Source organism: Choloepus didactylus, chromosome 10 (assembly GCF_015220235.1).
Source record: "Choloepus didactylus isolate mChoDid1 chromosome 10, mChoDid1.pri, whole genome shotgun sequence".
NCBI classification, from domain to species: domain Eukaryota; kingdom Metazoa; phylum Chordata; class Mammalia; order Pilosa; family Megalonychidae; genus Choloepus; species Choloepus didactylus.
Window position 1 is genome coordinate 109765107 of NC_051316.1, and position 17967 is coordinate 109783073.

The 17967-nt window shown below is 37.2% G+C and overlaps 1 protein-coding gene and 1 pseudogene across 7 annotated transcripts in view; both read left to right on the plus strand.

Moving 5' to 3' along the window:
• Positions 1-17967, plus strand: part of FKBP15 (FKBP prolyl isomerase family member 15) — a 70659-nt gene that overhangs the window by 19149 nt on the left and 33543 nt on the right. For 6 of the 7 annotated variants that reach the window (XR_005219111.1, XM_037851161.1, XM_037851155.1 and 3 more), the window contains 7 exons: positions 9506-9580; positions 9911-10009; positions 12223-12372; positions 13282-13350; positions 14501-14647; positions 16645-16787; positions 17266-17323. Coding sequence is in view for 6 of the 7 variants with exons in the window: in XM_037851161.1 (XP_037707089.1) it covers positions 9506-9580; positions 9911-10009; positions 12223-12372; positions 13282-13350; positions 14501-14647; positions 16645-16787; positions 17266-17323 (741 nt within the window). In the remaining variant the exon portion in view is untranslated. The remainder of the gene's footprint in view (positions 1-9505; positions 9581-9910; positions 10010-12222; positions 12373-13281; positions 13351-14500; positions 14648-16644; positions 16788-17265; positions 17324-17967) is intronic. The other variant, XM_037851160.1, reaches the window with a different exon arrangement.
• LOC119545553 lies at positions 4781-8891 on the plus strand (annotated as a pseudogene).

Consider the following 17967-nt stretch of genomic DNA (forward strand, 5'->3'; position numbering starts at 1 on the left):
ATTCTTGGCTGACAGTTGTTTTCTTTCAGCACTTTCAGTATTTCAGTATTTCAGTATTTTACCCCACTGACTTCTTGCCCCCATGTGTTCTGATGAGAAATCAGCACTCAATCTAATTGGGACTCCTTGTACATAACTTGTTGCTTTTCTCTTGCAGTTTGGAAAGGACGCTAGACCAACTCTCCTTGGTCTTTGCATTCGATATTGTAATAAATATATAATGGGGGTGGAAATAAATAACAGAAGGAAACTGGAAATTTTATAAATACGTGGAAATTAAACAACACACAACTAATGTGCCAAAGAAGAAATCAATCACAAGAGAAATCTGGAAATCTCTTGGGAAGAAAGAAAGAGAAAATACAACATAAGAAAACTAATGGGAAGAGCAAAGGCAGTGCTCAGAGGGAAATTTATAGCACTAAATGCTTATATTAAAAAAGAAGAAAGATCACAAATCAATAAACTAACTTCACACTTAAAGAAATGAGAACAAGAAGTGCAAACTAAACTGAGAGTAGAAGGAAGGAAATAGCAAAGATTAGAGCAGACATAAAATAGAGAACAGAAAAACAACAAAAACAAAAGTTAATTTTTTGGAAAGATTAATAAAATGAAAAAACCTTTACCAAATTGAAAGAAACAGAGAGAGGACACAAATAACTAAAATAAGGAATGACAGGAGATTATTAGATATTATTAGCAAAATTACAGAAATAAAAGAGGTATTATGAAAAACTATATGCCAACAAATTAGTAAACCTATATGACATGGACAGATTCTTAGAGACATAGAATTTACCTAATCTGACCCAAGAAAAAATAGAAACTTTCAACAGATCTATGACAAGTAAAGAGATTGACTCAGTCATCAAAAACCTCCCAACACAGAAAAGCTTCACACAGGTGCATTTTGCCACATATTCTAGGAAGATTTAAAGCCAATCCTTCTCAGGGTCTTCTAAAAAGTAGAAGAGGGATAGCTTCCTAACTCATTCAAGGAGGACAGTATTACCCTAATTTCAAAGCCAGATAAAAACAGCACAAGAAAAGAAAATAATAGACTAATATTCCTAATGAATACAGATGCAAAAATTGTCAACAAACTATTGTCAAACTGAATACAGCATTATATTAAAATGATTATACACTATAATTCAGTGGAATTTATCCCAGGAATGGAAGGATGGTTCAACATAAGAAAATGAATGTAATGTACCACATTATGTTTCCACATTTTTTTTTTTATGAAATTAAAGAGACAGTGACAATTAAATGCAATACTTGATCCTGGATGAGATCTTACAAGGGGAGAAAAGGCTTAAATGAACAAAATTGGGACATATGAAAAATTGCAATATAGTAAGCTTTATGTCAATGTTAAAGTTCTTAAACCTGATAACTACGCTTAAGATTGGTAACATAAGTGAATATCCTTGTCCTTAGGAAATATACATGGCAGTATTAAGTATTCAAGGAACATGATTTTTTTTTACAGCTACAAATAAACTTTATTTGATGTAATGTAATAAAACATTTTCAAATTTAAGAATGAAAAAATATAATGGAATTTTTCTTCATGTTTATCCTGTTTGATATTCTCTGAGCTTCTTGGACATGCCCATTCATGTCTTTTGCTAAGTTTAGGAAGTTCTCTGTCATTATTTCCTTGACAATTCCTTCTGCCCCTTTCTTTCTTCTCTGGGACTCCCATAATGAATATATTGGTGTGCTTGATGGTGTCCCATAGCATCTTAGGCTATTTTTGCTTTTAATATTTCTTTTTTCTTTCTGCTCCTCAGCCTAACTCTTTTCAAGTGTCTTGTTTTCATGTTCACTGATTTTTTTTTTTTTTTCCTTGCCAGCTCCAATCTGCTCTTGAAACCCTCCTGGGCATTTTTCATTTTAGCTATTGTGATCTTCAATTTCAGTAGTTCTGTTTGATTCATTTAAAAAATTTCTGTCTCTTTACTTAGACTCTCATATTGCTCATTCACTGTTTTCCTGATATCTTTTAGTTCTTTGTACTTTCCTTCATTTCATTGAGCATTTTTAAGATCATTTTTTTAAAGGCTTTTTTTGGTATACCCACATTATTGTCTTCATTAGTGTTTTCTGTATTTTTATCCTCTTTTAATGGGCCATCATTTCCTGTTTCTTTGTTTGCCTTGTACTCATTTATTGCACACTGTATGTTTTGATGTTTTAAAATGTTAACTCTGAGATTTATTTCCTGAGGTGTCTTTTAAAACCAGCTAGTTATGACAGATTTTCTTTCTTTTTTTTTTTTTTCCTAATCTTCATTTTATTGAGATATATTCACATACCACGCAGTCATACAAAACAAATCGTACTTTCGATTGTTTACAGTACCATTACATAGTGGTACATTCATCACCCAAATCAATCCCTGACACCTTCATTAGCACACACACAAAAATAACAAGAATAATAATTAGAGTGAAAAAGAGCAATTGAAGTAAAAAAGAACACTGGGTACCTTTGTCTGTTTGTTTCCTTCCCCTATTTTTCTACTCATCCATCCATAAACTAGACAAAGTGGAGTGTGGTCCTTATGGCTTTCCCAATCCCATTGTCACCCCTCATAAGCTACATTTTTATACAACTGTCTTCGAGATTCATGGGTTCTGGGTTGTAGTTTGATAGTTTCAGGTATCCACCACCAGCTACCCCAATTCTTTAGAACCTAAAAAGGGTTGTCTAAAGTGTGCATAAGAGTGCCCACCAGAGTGACCTCTCGGCTCGTTTTGGAATCTCTCTGCCACTGAAGCTTATTTCATTTCCTTTCACATCCCCCTTTTGGTCAAGAAGATGTTCTCCGTCCCACGATGCCAGGTCTACATTCCTCCCCGGGAGTCGTATTCCATGTTGCCAGGGAGATTCACTCCCCTGGGTGTCTGATCTCACGTAGGGGGGAGGGCAGTGATTTCACCTTTCAAGTTGGCTTAGCTAGAGAGACAGGGCCACATACAGATTTTCTTGATCTTTAGTCCTCCTATCAGGAAGGGCTGCCCAAGGTGAATGCAGTATACAGGGTTTATCCTGTCTTACTGGGTCTCTGTCTTGTCCTGGGCTTTTGCTTGCTAGTCCTGTTTACAGGAATTTGTTTGTCCCCTCTGTTTCCCAGGAGACAGACGTCCTTCTCCCAAATGTTTGAAGCTGTCAGGCCTTTGTTCCAGATGGTCTGCCTCATTCCTTTTGTTGTCTCTAGATGCTCTTACTTGGAGGGCAAATTCTGGGAGCAGAGTCAACCTGGAGACGACTTTCCCAGCCAAAACAGGACCACGGACCCATAAAGGTGGCACAGACTGGCTCCAAGTGCCCTGGGGAGAGGATCAGGAAGGACAACAAAAGCTTCTCCGACAGCTCCCCAAAGCTGAACTTCCCTGTCTTACCCAGCATATGCAGCCCTTCAGCTAACTGTTTCCTGTAGCCCTGAGAAAGCAATGCGTGTTTAAATCTCGACTGCCTCCACCCCTCTCTGAGGCGGATTAAAACATTGGCTGCTGCCACTTTTGTCTGGGTGGGTTGAAACAATGGCTGTCCTCAGAGCTGGTTTTCCAGCAGTTCAAAAGCTGTGATCAGTGATCAGCCCATGCCCACCCCTGTCCTTGGGGAATAGGATCTTTATGTCCCTTTCTGTCACTTGCCGCAAGGACTAAAGGGATTGAACCCTACAGTGGCCTGTTGTGAGAGGGTGATGGGTGCTAGTAGCTACCACACGAAGACAACAATTTACTTTACCATAATTTATTAGCCTCTTCCTCCTGCTCTTCTCTGGATGTTGTAGTGTTCTTCTGGCTTCTGGAGCTTTAAAACAGCTGTTTCAGACATTTCCTGCTTGTTTAATATAGTATTTTTATAGAAGGACTGCATCTTAGACTCCATACTCTACTATCTACCCTGGACGTCCTTCAAATATATTTATTTGAGTACCTGCTTTCAGTTGTTTTGGGTATATACCTAGTAGTGGAATTGCTGGGTCATATGGTGATTCTATACTTAACTTTCTGAGGAACCATCAAGTTGTCTTTCACAGGGGCTGCACTGTTTTACATTCCCACCAGCAATGAATGAATTTCCTATTTCTCCACGTCATCTCCAATACTGGTTATTTTCCGTTTTATTGACCATTCTAGTGGGTGTGAAATGGTGTCTCATTGTGGTTTTGATTTGCGTTTCCCTGATGGTTAATGATGTTGAGCATCTCTTCATCTGCTTTTTGGCCATTTTTCTTCTTTGGAGAATTATCTGTTCAAATTTTTACCCATTTTTTAATTAGATTAATTATCTTTTTGTTGTTGAGTTGAAGTATTTCTTTATACATTCTGGATATTAAACCCCTATTGGGTATGGTTTTCTTATAAGAGTTTTTTAGTATTAGCTTTTTATATTTTGGTCATTGATCCATTTTGATTTAAATTTTTTATGTATATTACATGAAGTCGGGGGCCGCAGTCACTTTTTTGCATGTGGATTTCCTGTTGTCCCAGCACCACTTCTTGAAGAGACTATTCTTTCCCCATTGAATGGACTCAGCACCCTTGAAAATCAGCTGGCCGTAGATGTGTGGATTTATCTCGGGACTCTCATTTCTCTTCTGTTGCTCTATATGTCTGTTCATATGCTAGTAACACATACTCTCTGTTGTTTTTCTATTCTCTATTTCATTTATGTCTACTCTAATCTTTATTTTCCTCCTTCTATAACATTGAGTTTAGTTTGCTGTCCTTGTTCTAATTTCTTTACAACAATAATTTCTTAATACCATTCAGTATCCAGTTAGTGTTCAGATTTCTTTGGTTCTCTTATAATTTTTTTTTTTTATAGTTTGTTTGAGTCGGGATCATAGTAAGGTCTACACATTCCAAATGTTTGCTTTCTCTCTTAGGTCTCTCTGTTACTCTCATTAGGAGGCAAATAATTTCTGGTTGTCTCTCATTTTGTTAGTTAGTAGCCATTGATGATTATTCTCTAGATGCATTAATTCATTAATGGTTGCTGTTTGCATTTTAAATATCTGGAATTGGGACTTCATTGGTAATAATGTAGGCGTGGCAGGCAGCATACTGCTGCAACAATTATAAAAAAGAACATAAATTTGCAAAAGTTATATTTTAAATTTCATTGTAGAACTGTGGAAATGAAGGAGACTAGATGAACTAAAATTCCAGAGAGGGAAGAGCAGTGAGCTGACTCTTCCTTACTTGGAGGCATTTGTCAGTTTTAGGTGTAGACTAGAGATCAGGCATGGCCCAAGCAGAGCGACTACCAGGGAAAAGAGAAATTAGCAAAACCAGAGGAACTTCAAACACAAGATTTTTTTTTCCCCGTGGGACATTTGCTGGGTTCTGGAACAATGTGAAAGTCTAGGGACTGGGCCCGAAAGACAAAGGGAAATTTCTTTGGGTTGAGGGTGCGTGGGAGATAAAATCCTACTATAGGGAGGGGACCTGCAACAAGCACACAACTAGCCTTCCTCTCAACGCATTTGCCAGATTTTGAACTTCATAGGAAGGAGAGTAATGAACTTGGCTCAGGCTCTCTGAAGGGCAGAACTTTGAAGACTAAGGAGTCGGAGACCTTTTAGGCTCTCAAACCACAAGGCCTGTGATGATCATGCTTGAGAATGGGACAACCCAGTGATGGACTGACTCTTAATAATTCTGCAGTCCTTCCCTGACCCACTCAGTCTGTAATTGGATTGAGATGATTGGCCCCTCACTCTATCTATCATAGGAAAAGGGAAACTCATTCTGTTGGAAGATCACTTGTGAGACCCCACCGTTCTTTTTTACATATAATATCTGGCCTACAATAAAAAATTACTTCACATGCAAAGAGGTGGGAAATGTAGCCAATAATCAAAGGAAGAAAGAAACAATAGGAGCAGATCCACAAATAATCTACACATTAAATGTAATGTATAAGGTATTTAAAATAGCTAAAAATACCATCTGAAGGACAATAGAACATAAGGACTAAAGGGATGAAAAACAGAATTTCAAAAATTGGAATCCATAAAAATAATCAAATGGCATTCTAGATTTGAAAAATACAATATGTGAAATTAAGAACTCATTGGATGGGTTTAACAGCAGTCTGGACACAGCTGAAGATGGGATTAGTGACCTAGAAAACAGTTTATAGGAAGTATCTGAACTGAAGAATAGAGAGGAGAAGGAATGCAAAGAGAACAAGCGTAGGTTTCATGTGGGACATAGTGAAAAACAGTCTACTATATATGTAATGGGGATCTGAAGACTGTAGAATTATATCTTTAAAATGCTGATGGGTAAAAAAAAAACAACTGCTGATCTAGAAGTTTGTATCCAACAAAAATACCTTTCACAAATGAAGGCAAAACAAACTTAGACCAAAAAGAGCTGAGAGAATCTATTGCCAACAGATTCACACTAGAGAAAAGTAAAGGAAGTTCTTCAGGTGGATAGAAGTGAAGCACTATTCATTCAGCCTCTAATGGAAACAACTCAAATGCGCATAAACAGGAGAATCGATTAATAGATTGCAGTGTATTCATACGATAGTATGCTAAAAAGCAATAGAAAAAAAAACCACAAACTACTGGTCCATGAAACAACATGGATAAATCTCACAATCATACAATATATACTGTATATACAATATGATCCATAAGATTTAGGAGTAGTAAAATTAATCAGTGATACAGCCTCGGCTCCATGCCCACCTGGCTTCCCAGCAGCCCTGTGCGGCCCAGGCATGCTCAGTGCGGGCAGCAGCCCCAGCCCTTGTAGAGCCCCTATGGGAGGCAGGCAGCCAGGCACTCAGCACCTGAGCAGGCCTGTTGTGGGTGTGGGGCTGGGCCAGGGCCAGAGCCTAGGCAGCAGAGCAGCTGGGTCCTTCATGATGTGAGATTTTGGGGTGCTTCTCTCTCCTCTGTGTAGTTTATAGTTTGGGTGGTGAAGAGATGTCTAACAGTGTCAGAACCTTTCTCCCAGGACCTTGGTAGGGGAATCAAAGACTCAATCTGGAGTATTCATACCATCTCAAAGCTAGATGGTTGAATTCAGCAAAAAGAGAAGAGCAGTGTGGGAGAAGTGTCTTGGTATAGTGGAGAGCCCAGAGCATTGAGCAGAAGCAGGAGAATGAATCATCTATTGCTAGTAGAATTTTCCAATATGGTTCTTGGAATGGCAGAGTATTCTGGTTTACTCTCCTTTTGTTTTGTTGAATGTTTATTCCTGTGCTTCAGTTTGTAACAGCACAAATTATTGGTAATCCATCACTACATGGAGAGGTTTGGTCATGTCTGGAATTCTTCCTTAAATCAATTTCCAGTGCTTACTCTTTGTGTGCTCTCCCTATTTGTGCTTAGCAAAGTTGTCAGTGACATTTGTTTTCAAAATATAGTTTATCTGGCATTTGAGGTATCAGGGAGGGAGCCTCACCCATTCCCTAGTGTTAGCAAAATAATTGCTGACATATTCTTCAACCTTTTGCTGCAGGCTCTTTTCCTCATCCAGGGGATGTTTGTAAGTCTCTTTCCCAGCCATCTTGTTGGTCTGCTGGTTAGTCTCTTAGGTATGTCCCTTCTCTACTGTCTTCACTGCTTTGAATATAGCTAGTTCAATAAAGGAATTGAAATGTACCAGTGGTTTTCAAATATAGAAAGGAACTGGCCTTTTCTCATTGGATTTGTTTTGCCCTTGGCTTTTCTCATAGCAAGGCAGTCCTCATACAGTATCAGTAGCTGCCTCTTCTCTTTTTTCATTTATTCATGGTCAGTGCCAATGAAGCAGAGACCCTGGCAAAACATACCTTTTCCAATTGCTCCTCTTTTCCTTGGCGGTCTTCTTAAGCAACAGACTCTTCCATAAGATGGGCTATTTTCAGTCTGCCCTGAGTAGCTCAACCTCTGCAGAGAAGTTCTCTTTATGCATCCATTGCCTTCCAAGCTGAAGGCTACTACAGGCTGCTTAATCTCCTGCCATCCCAAGGGAGTGGGTGGGATTGGAAGGAGGCTGTGGCAAATCTTTTCCCTGTTCACCTTCCCCTACCCAGGGAAGGCAGGACCCACTCTGCCAAGGGCCCTCTGTGTATTCCCTTCTCTCTGAGGAATTGGAATTTTTGTTTTTGGTGCACATAAGGCAGAATCTCCTGACACCAGTATGTGGATTTTTAACACCACCATGAGTCTTAAAGGGCCACAGGTTTTTCTGCAGCTGTTTTCTAGTGGTTGACAGCCCCTGTGCCTGAACTGATTTTAATACTTAGTTTTTTTCCCTGTGCCATTTACCCTCCTATCTCCCCTTCCTGCCTTCTACCACCCTTGGATGAATGGATTCTCTGTATCTAGCTGTTGTAATTTGTGGATTTGTGATTTTTCTTTTTCTGTGAAGCACATACATCGGATGTGGGGGTAAAGGAGTTGTTCCTGGTCACTCCCTTTATAGCCATCAGTGTCTTGTTTCTTGTAAATCAGGTTAGGTTTTGATCTCTTGCTTCACTACAAAAAATGGGGCTGAAGAAATGGGACAGGAGGAAAGTTCTCCCGGTTAGATCTGCTGGGTTTCAATGAGTGAATATCTTTCTTCCCCTTGAAGAGGAAAAAGCTTTTCCACGGGTATACTTAAAGTTTCCCAAGTGTGAGAGGTACCAATTTTGGACAAGAACCACTGCAATATAGAGTATTCAGTGAACCTAAACTTTTGAACAGTGAGAGGTCTTAAATTTACTGTTGGCCACTGCTGCATCTGTCTGATATTTCAAAGGAATATTGGGTGCTGTGAATAGGAACTGATGGGGTAAACTTATTAAACACATTTAAACTTACTAAACACAAACAACCTGTGATTGTTTGGTTTTTTCCTGTCATTTTAAGAGACTAAATGTGGGGGATAGGGTGGGCAGGGTGTCAAAACAATTGTACAATTTAGAAATACTGCAATTAAACGTGACCTGGTCACCGCATAAAACAAAACAAAAAACCCAAGAAACTAATCAGTGATAGAAGTCAGAATAGTGGTTGCCTCAGGTTGGGGATCATTGACTAACAAAGGGCATGAGGAAGCTTTCTGGGGTATTAGAAATATATGTTTTTTACCACCTGGGTGGTAGTCACACGGGTGTAAATATATGTAAAAATTCATTGAGTAAGTACATTTTAGATTTGTGTACTTTATGTTTTTCTGCAATTTAAAAACATTTTGTATAGCTTTTAAGCAACTAGTCACTATCTTTTAGTTATACTTTATATCAATGAAAACACCCACGAAATAGATATTACCACTTACAGTTAAGGAGTAAGACCAAAATGAGAAGAGATATTAAAATGAATGGTGAGAAGATGTAATTTAAAATCTAGGCTTTAAGGGATAAACTGAGTTTTGAGTTTTATACTTGTATGAAGCATATCCCCTGATATCTTACTGCTGATTTTATGTTGCTTTTTTAACTTCCGTCCTCTTTTTTTTTCCCCTGCCTCATCTTTGCTTGAGTACAGTATAAGGTTCTTCTTTATATCAGTAAGCAACAGCCGGTTACTGTTGCCAGGATTCATCTGAACTTTGAGTTAATGGTAAGAAATTCCCCTTTGCAATCATCAGATCCTTTGGGATACGTTTGCAGGGGAAATTAGTCTTAGCATCCCTGATAGGAATTAGATCACTGCTTCAGTCCTTGGCATCAATGTACATCTAACGGAGCCTCTCAGAAGGAACTCTTGACTGCCTTTTGGGAATGTGGACGGAAGCGTGGTTGGTGGCAGGTGGGAGGGAGGAATAGAGTGCCCTGATATCTCTCTTGACTGAGGGTCCACCTCAGTCAAGGCCCTTCTCTATGAGGTTAGGCAGTCATTTATCTACTTTACCACTTGTCATTCAGTTATTGACATTTCTCCTTTCCCCAGGTTCAGCCCAACAACTATAGTTCCTTTTATGATGACCAGAGACAAAACTGGTCCATCATGTTTGAGTCAGAAAAGGCTGCTATGGAGTTCAGTAAACAGGTAATGCCATCTTACTTTTCCTGTGAAAAATCAGAACACTTGTCTGGATTTCTCTTCATTTTAGGAGGCTATATGGAAAACCTATTACCTGCTCTGTTTTGTTAGAAGCAAGCATAAAAATCTCATTAAATTTGTCATTTGAGCCTTTAAGTCATTTGAGTATTTAAAGGAAATAATAGGAATACTTATTGAGATTGCCTGAAAGTGAGATTTTTTAAGAGAAAAAGGACTTAAGGTCAACTTACTTGATAAAAACATTTTTCCATTATATAAAACATCTAAAGTCATAAATAAAACTGTCCTATAAAAAGTGTTTTAAAAGGTTTTTTAAAAGCTACTACAGAGTTCTTTGTATTGTTCTTACATTGTTTTTGCAACTTTCTTAAAAGTGAAATTATTTCAAAATAAAGTTTTAAAAAGTTACATATATTCATTGTAGATAATCTAGAGCTATTAAAAAAAACTCATAATTTCACTACCTAGAGTAACCACTATTATTCCTTTTTTTCTATTCATAATTTATGTAAATACATATCATACTCCTTTAAAAGTTCTGCGTCTTGCTTATTTACAATTTATAACGCATCTTTTTCCACATTATGATAAATTGGAAGCATTTTTGAAGGCTGCATAATATGGATTATCCTTAGTTTATTTAACCATTCCCTTATTTTTAGGCATTTAAGTTGTTTTCAGTCTTCCTCAGAAATAAATGACACTGTAGTTAGCATCTTTGTATGTAATTCTTATTTTTCCCCGATTATTTCCTTAGACTAGCTTACTAGAAGTGAACGATTGGGTCAGAGGGTCCAGATATTTTTAGGTTCTGAATATACTTTGGCATAATGCTTTTCGGAAAGATTGCACTATTTCACACTCATATCAATTCTCTCACTTTACCCTTGCCAGCATTGAGAATTATCTTTTTTCACTTGGTAAAAAATGATGTCTCATTGTTTTCGTTAGCATTTATTTGATTACAATAATAAATCTCTTTTTAAAGAAAATATGAAGTAAATTTCTAACATATACTATAACAAAACACTGACTAGAGAATTCACAGAAATGAATTCACAAAGATGTGTGTGACTCCTTTAAGATTTATGCTAAGAAAATACGGCTATATCTGTACGTGGTGTTTGGTGTGAGTTCTGGGAATGCAACATGGTTTTGTAAAGGGTTTTGTAAACTGTCTTCAGGGATGCCTTTTGGAATTTTTTTGGAAGCTCTACCTTCTTTTATAGGTTCCCAAACACTGAAGCATTAAATCATAATAGTAGTGATAAGCTCATGTTTATTGAGTACTTACTGCTATTTGCCAGATATTGTGCCAAGTGCTCTACTTGTATTAACTCAGTCTTCAAAACCACCCTATGAGATGTGCACAGTTTTTAATCCTTATTTTGCAAATGGTCAGTCTTGGGTACATGGAGGTTGTTCTGGTTTGCTAATGGTGCCAGAATGCAAAATACCAGAAATCGATTGGCTTGTATAAAGGGGGTTTACTTGATTACACAGTTACAGTCTTAAGGCCATAAAGTGTCCAAGGTAAGGCAGCAGCAATCGGACCTTCACTGGAGGATGGCCAATGGCTTCCAGAAAACCTCTGTTACCTGGAAAGGCACGTGGGTGGCATCTGCTCCAGAATTCTGGCTTCAAAATGGCTTTCTCCCAGGACGTTCCTCTCTAGGCTGCAGCAGCAAGCTCCTTCTGTCTGAGCTTCTTATATAGGACTCCAGTGATTTAATTGAGAGCCACCCTGAATGGGCGGGGTCCATATCTTCATGGAAATTAACCAATCAGGTGTTTCACTCACAGTTGATGGAATCACATCTCCATGGAAACACTCAATCAAAGGATTCCAACCTAATCAACACTAATACACCTACTCCCAGAAGACTGCATCAAAGAACATGGCTTTTTCTGGGAGATATAATATAACCAAACCAGCACAGAGGTTAGGTTGGTTATTTGGCCAAGGTCACAAAGTTAGTAAGTAGCAGTACCCAGACGTGTACCCAGATAGTCTGACTCTAAAGCCATACTCTTAGGCACTTGATTCCTGGCAAGATTACTGACGTTGGAGTGGCTTAATTCTTAACATGTACTTTGTTTTGTTAGTGGATGCAACTCTTTGAGAAAGAGCATTAGCAGTCATTTAGTGAGTTCTTTTGGAGCCTAAAAAGTTTATGCTGTTTGGTTTCATCTTTCAGGTGTGCATTGCCAAGTGCAATAGCACCTCTTCACTGGGTACAGTGCTCTCACAGGACCTCATTGTAGCAGAAGGCCCTGCTGTAGAAGTTGGAGATTCTTTGGAAGTGGCTTATACTGGCTGGCTCTTCCAGAATCATGTGTTGGGCCAGGTAAGAAAATGCAGCCCATGAGTTCTTTTGTAATTTATGTAACATGGGGGCTATTCAAACATAAGGTATTATCACTGTGAAATGCTGCTGATGTCAAATAGAAATGTTTCTGGAGCACAGCTTTAGTCACTATAGCTGGGTCCTACTCATGAAGTACTAATGTATAAAATCGAGATTTTGTTCAGTGCTACTGTGTCTCTTCTACATAGGGAAAGTTGAAACCAATTTCTCAAGTATTGTTTTTGTTAATTATTCATGTGTATCTCTAGTCTCCCTATACCAGTTGTAAACTGAAATATTTTCTTATGGGATTAGGTCTTCAAACTTCTTTTTAGACTCTTCTCATTAGTTGTTTCTTTAATGTTTGCCTTATAGTGGATAGTGTAATTATGTTGGACTTTTTCCTATTTTAATATTAATAAGCCCTCAAAAGCAGTATGGTGTAATAGAAAGAGCTCTAGACTATGGGTCAGTAAAATGTGGATTCAAGTCCCGATTTTATCCATACTTGATCTTGGTCAAGTCATTTATGTTCTTAATTTTTTTTTTCCGTCTATGAGTGGCGGTTAATGGTCCTTATCCTGCTTACTTGACAGGATTGTTGTCAGCATTAAATGAGGTATTTTATTTGAGAATACTTTATAGACAAAAAATGCTTTTAAAGACATGGTATTGCAAATGTATTTTTTTCTAAGCCTGGAAAATCATTGTCTTGGAGATATTCAGTTAATAGCACCCTTTAGCCATAATGTGGTCCCGTCTATTCAGGACCTTTAAGAGCTATTTTGCCAGTGTATTTGGCATTCCCTATTCTAGAGGTACTGTGCTGGTATGTAGTTAGTTGAGTATCATAACGATTATTACTATTTTTGAAACTGGCTAACCTCATTTACCTTGATCATATTGTAGGTTTTTGACTCCACTGCTAACAAAGACAAGTTGCTTCGCCTGAAATTAGGATCAGGAAAAGTCATTAAGGTAAAGGCTTAACTGTTTTCTTACATAGTTTTATCAGTTGCAGTGGGCTTAATACAGATTAAATTTTGAGAAATCCCTAACCTGGGTATATTCTTCTGAGAGTTTGGAGAGGTGTGGTTGAAAAGTTGGAGGGGAAAATGTATATTATCTGCATTTGGAAGATTTTTTACCTATGAGACAGTATATTAAAGATGAATGTATTTATTTTCTTTAGACCCTACCCTTTCTCTTTCATCCCTTGACTCTGAGGAAATTATTCAATCCTTCCTATAGCCTAATAAGCAAAGAGGTAGAACTGCTTCTTCTAGAAGTATCATAATGGGTCATAATGGGTGAATTGTAATGTTTGGCATGCTTTGTGTTGACATTTCCCAAAAATTGTGGGAGGCAACTATGACCTAGAAGGGGGAACACTGAGATTGGTGTCTGAGAACCTGGGCTCAGGTTGTAAATTTGTTCTTTATCAACTGTGCAGGTGTTCTATAAAATAGAGTATTTTACACATGTGGACCATTATTGTGTCAGGACATCTTGCTGCATTGTGAAATACTCATTGATCTGTGTGGCAAAAAGCTTTTCTCCATAGCTTTGTTTATGACCCCCCCCACCCCTCCCGAATCCTTTGCAGACTTTTCCCTGTAGATGTTAAGGCATCACTCTTGAAACTAGACAAATTTAGTGTTGAATCTTGACTTAACAACCTGCTAATTATATGATCTTGGGCTATTTACTTAACCTCAGTTTTCTCATCTGTAAATTGGGGATAATGGTACCAATTCTATGAGGTTATTGTGGGCATTAAATAACAATGTATTTAAAGCACTTATCCCAGTACATGGAAAAATGTGCTTAATAAATGATAGTTTTTATTTCTCTTTTATTGCCATTCTTTTATTCCCCTTATTTTCTCTCATCTTCTAAGATAAGTATATTTCATCCAACCCAGATATGCCAACTTTTACAAGTGGGTTTAGAGGCATTATTCTAGATATTCTTCTAACTGTTGTGGGGGAATAGTTGGAACTTGACCTCTAGAGGCACTGTCTAAACCTGAAAGTGTGGGTGAGTGAGACCTGATGATGTGTACTTCACTTTGTCTTATAAGGAGGTTTGTGTCTGATAACGTTCTCCCCTTGTCTGATTCCTAAAGGGCTGGGAAGATGGGATGCTGGGTATGAGAAAAGGAGGGAAGCGGTTGCTTATCATCCCTCCAGCCTATGCTGCTGGCTCTGAAGGAGTCATAGGGTGGTTTCAATCAATGGACTCAATCTTGGTGTTTGAAGTGGAGGTTAGGCGGGTGAGTAAAACTGCCCTGTGTTGTGTTTCATGAGTTCTCTGGTGAGTACCTCTTTGCTAGTTAAGTGAAATGAACAAGTAACTGTGTTCTGAAGATATTGATTTTTTTTTTTTAATTGAAACAGAATAGTAGAAAGAGCAACAGTTTTGGAATCTAAAGACCAAGATTAATATCCTTCCTGGCTCTTTTATGTAGAGTCTAGAAGAGGTTGTGACTTTGAGTAAATCACTTCTCCATGCTAATTTATTTTTATTTTATCCATAAAATAGTAATTCCTGCCTAAGGGACATACCTTTTGACTTAGTAATTCCAGGACTACAATTTTAGCCTATCAATATATGTTCACCAAAGTATATGAAGATGTATGTGTGGTTTTCCTGCCTGCCCCCCCCCCCCCATTATTTGTGATAGTAATACACTGGAAACAAACTAAATGTCTTCATTAACAGACCGGTTATATTATGGTCTTTTCATACAGTCAACTATTATCAAGTGAAAGAGCAAATTCTGGAACAATATGGATAGTATGATCTCTCTCTATGTGTATATATACACACATATAAAAGACATATATATATGCCCATATATACTTTGAAAATTCCTGGAAGCATTAAAATAAGTGATTAAAAGTGTTTTTCTCCAGAGGATGGAAATGGGATTCAGAAACTTTTACTTTTTTTGCTTTCTACACTTCTGTACCATTTAAAATCTTTATCACAAATATGTGCAATTTCTGTAATATAATTTGTAAATAAAGTTGTGATTTAAATTAATGCTATGCTTCCCCCCCCCCCCCCCGCTAAAATAAAAGACCTTGTTTTTCTTTACATAGTGATTGGTAGGTTCAGATATGATAGTGTTTGTGACTATAAATTATAGCATGCAATACAAATATTATGGTCATCTTCATCATGGCAGTTACTCCTACTGCAATAGAGAAGAGAAATAAAGAAATGCTTTCCATCTCAGTGACTCTTACCTAACTGGACATCCTTATTTTTTCTGGGCCACTCCAGTCCTCTTTCAATGATACATGCTTCTAGTTGCCTTTTACAGCTTTTATATTCCCTCTTAATTTTCCTTTGAGCTTGAGCAAATCATGGCTGATTATAGATGACAAAGCCAATTTGAATTCATCAACACTGGCATTTTCTAAAAGTAAGAAAAATGTTCTATTTTAACAACAAAGAAATTGATATGTATATTAAATTGGCAGAGCTCATACAGAATCATAATACTCAGTGTGGCTAGGATATTGAGAAAGGTTTCTACATTACTGGTGGAGTTCACCCTCTTTAGTGGGAAATTTGATGCTGTATCAAAAGTCTTAAGATGAGCATACCTTTCACCTAGCATTTTAACTTCTGGGAATTTATACTATGGAAATATTTAAGGCTGTGTGCAAAGATACAGACATAAAGAAGCATTGTTTGTGACTGAAAAGATTAGAAATAAAGCAAATGTTCAACAGTTGGATTTGGTCAAATGTATTTTGTAATAGCCAAGATATTTATGACTTCTTTTCCCAGAATCCTTAGGAGACTTACAGAATATAGCAGTTAAGGGCATGATTCTTAAAATGAGACATACTCTTCTGTTGTTGAAAATGATGTTGTAGATTAATATTCAATGACATGGATATATGTTAATTTATCAATGAGTGAGAAAAGCAGGTTACACAACAATATTGCCTCATTTTTATAAAAAATACATACATATATGTATGTATACACACATGTATTATATATATATACATATAAAATACATATGTGTCAGAAAAATGTGAAGTAATACATCCAAAGTTCTAGCAATGTTATTGCTTGGTAGTTGGTTTGCAGGTGATTAATATCTTTTTCTTCTTATCTACATTTTATGATTTACCTACAATGAACAGGTAGTGACTTGTGTAATAAAGAATAAATAAAAAATGAAAAGTGAGTGAAGTGGGGAAAGTGCCTTTTTCGTAGCCTGTTCCACCTGTGCTGGATCTGTTCTAGGTGAAGTTTGCCAGAGATTCTGGCTCCAATGGACAGAGTGTTAGTTCTCGGGATTCTGCAGCCCCTTCTCCCATACCTGGTGCTGACATCCTCTCTGCTGATCCTGCTGTGTCACCACCCACATCGATGCCTTTCAAATTAGGGTAACATACTGGGGTTCTATCAAGCTTTTTTGTTTTCTGTAAAAATTATTCTTAGAGGGATTCAGAAATAGGAATATAATTGAAAACTAAAATAATTGTAAATATAGAAAAAAGTGGGGTGAGGGAAGTGGGGAAAATACTTGCATCAGATTTTCCTGACAAAGGATTAACATTCATAGTCTATAAAAGCATTAACTCAGATATATAAGAATATCTCTACAATTCTGGAAGAAAATTGGGCAAAGAGTATAAATATAGTTTATATCCCAGAAAAAATATGTAATAGTAAGCATTTGAATAGAAAATTGTTCATTTTCACTAGCTTTGAAAGATTATATAAAATAAAGAAGAATTAAAACTCTGTTTTACAACCATGTAATTGACAATATTTTCAAAAGCAATTTGGATATCCAGTATAATCTGGACTCGTGACTATAGATTTTGTTTTATCTCAGGATACATTGTATTTGCTTTTTAGGGAGCCAACTCTTCGTAACAAATCTAACTCCCTCAGTGAACAGCTTACAACAAATACAGTAAGTATGTAAGTCTGTCTCCTTCACCTCTAGTGTGCCGAGAAGGTATGGCAGGTAGAGGAAAAAAATACTGAGAACTGTTGATTTAGGCTAAAAATTAACGGTTACTTTACTAATTTGTTAATATAGACAGACCTGGGTTCAAATCTTTATTCTTACATGCTATGTGGCCTTGAGCAAGTAATCTAACCCCTTATAGAGTTCTTGTGAGAATTAGAAGTATACGTTTATAAAGCACTTAGCTCGGAGCCTATACTATGCAATTATTATTAGGCAAGGTGGAGAATGGTGTTAGATTGGGGGTGAAGCCCCTCAGTTAAAGTGTGCTTCAGTGTTAGATATACTATTTATTCTCTTCCTAGTCTCTTCTGAATGTCTATCTACTGAAGTGCTCCCAGGCTTTTGAAAGCATACTGTCATCTCAAAGATCTATACCTAATTTTTTTATCTGTAAAATGAGAATAATCATGCCTGGTGAAGACTTGATGGAAATGAAGTAACAAATATGAAACCACTTTGTCCATTCCAAACATGTATGGAATTATTTTTATTGCTGTTATTAATTGTGACCCAGGTATGGTTATAGCCAAGAAGTCTTTAACTCTCGTTGTCTGGTGGAAATGCTTTCTAATAGATATTGCAGG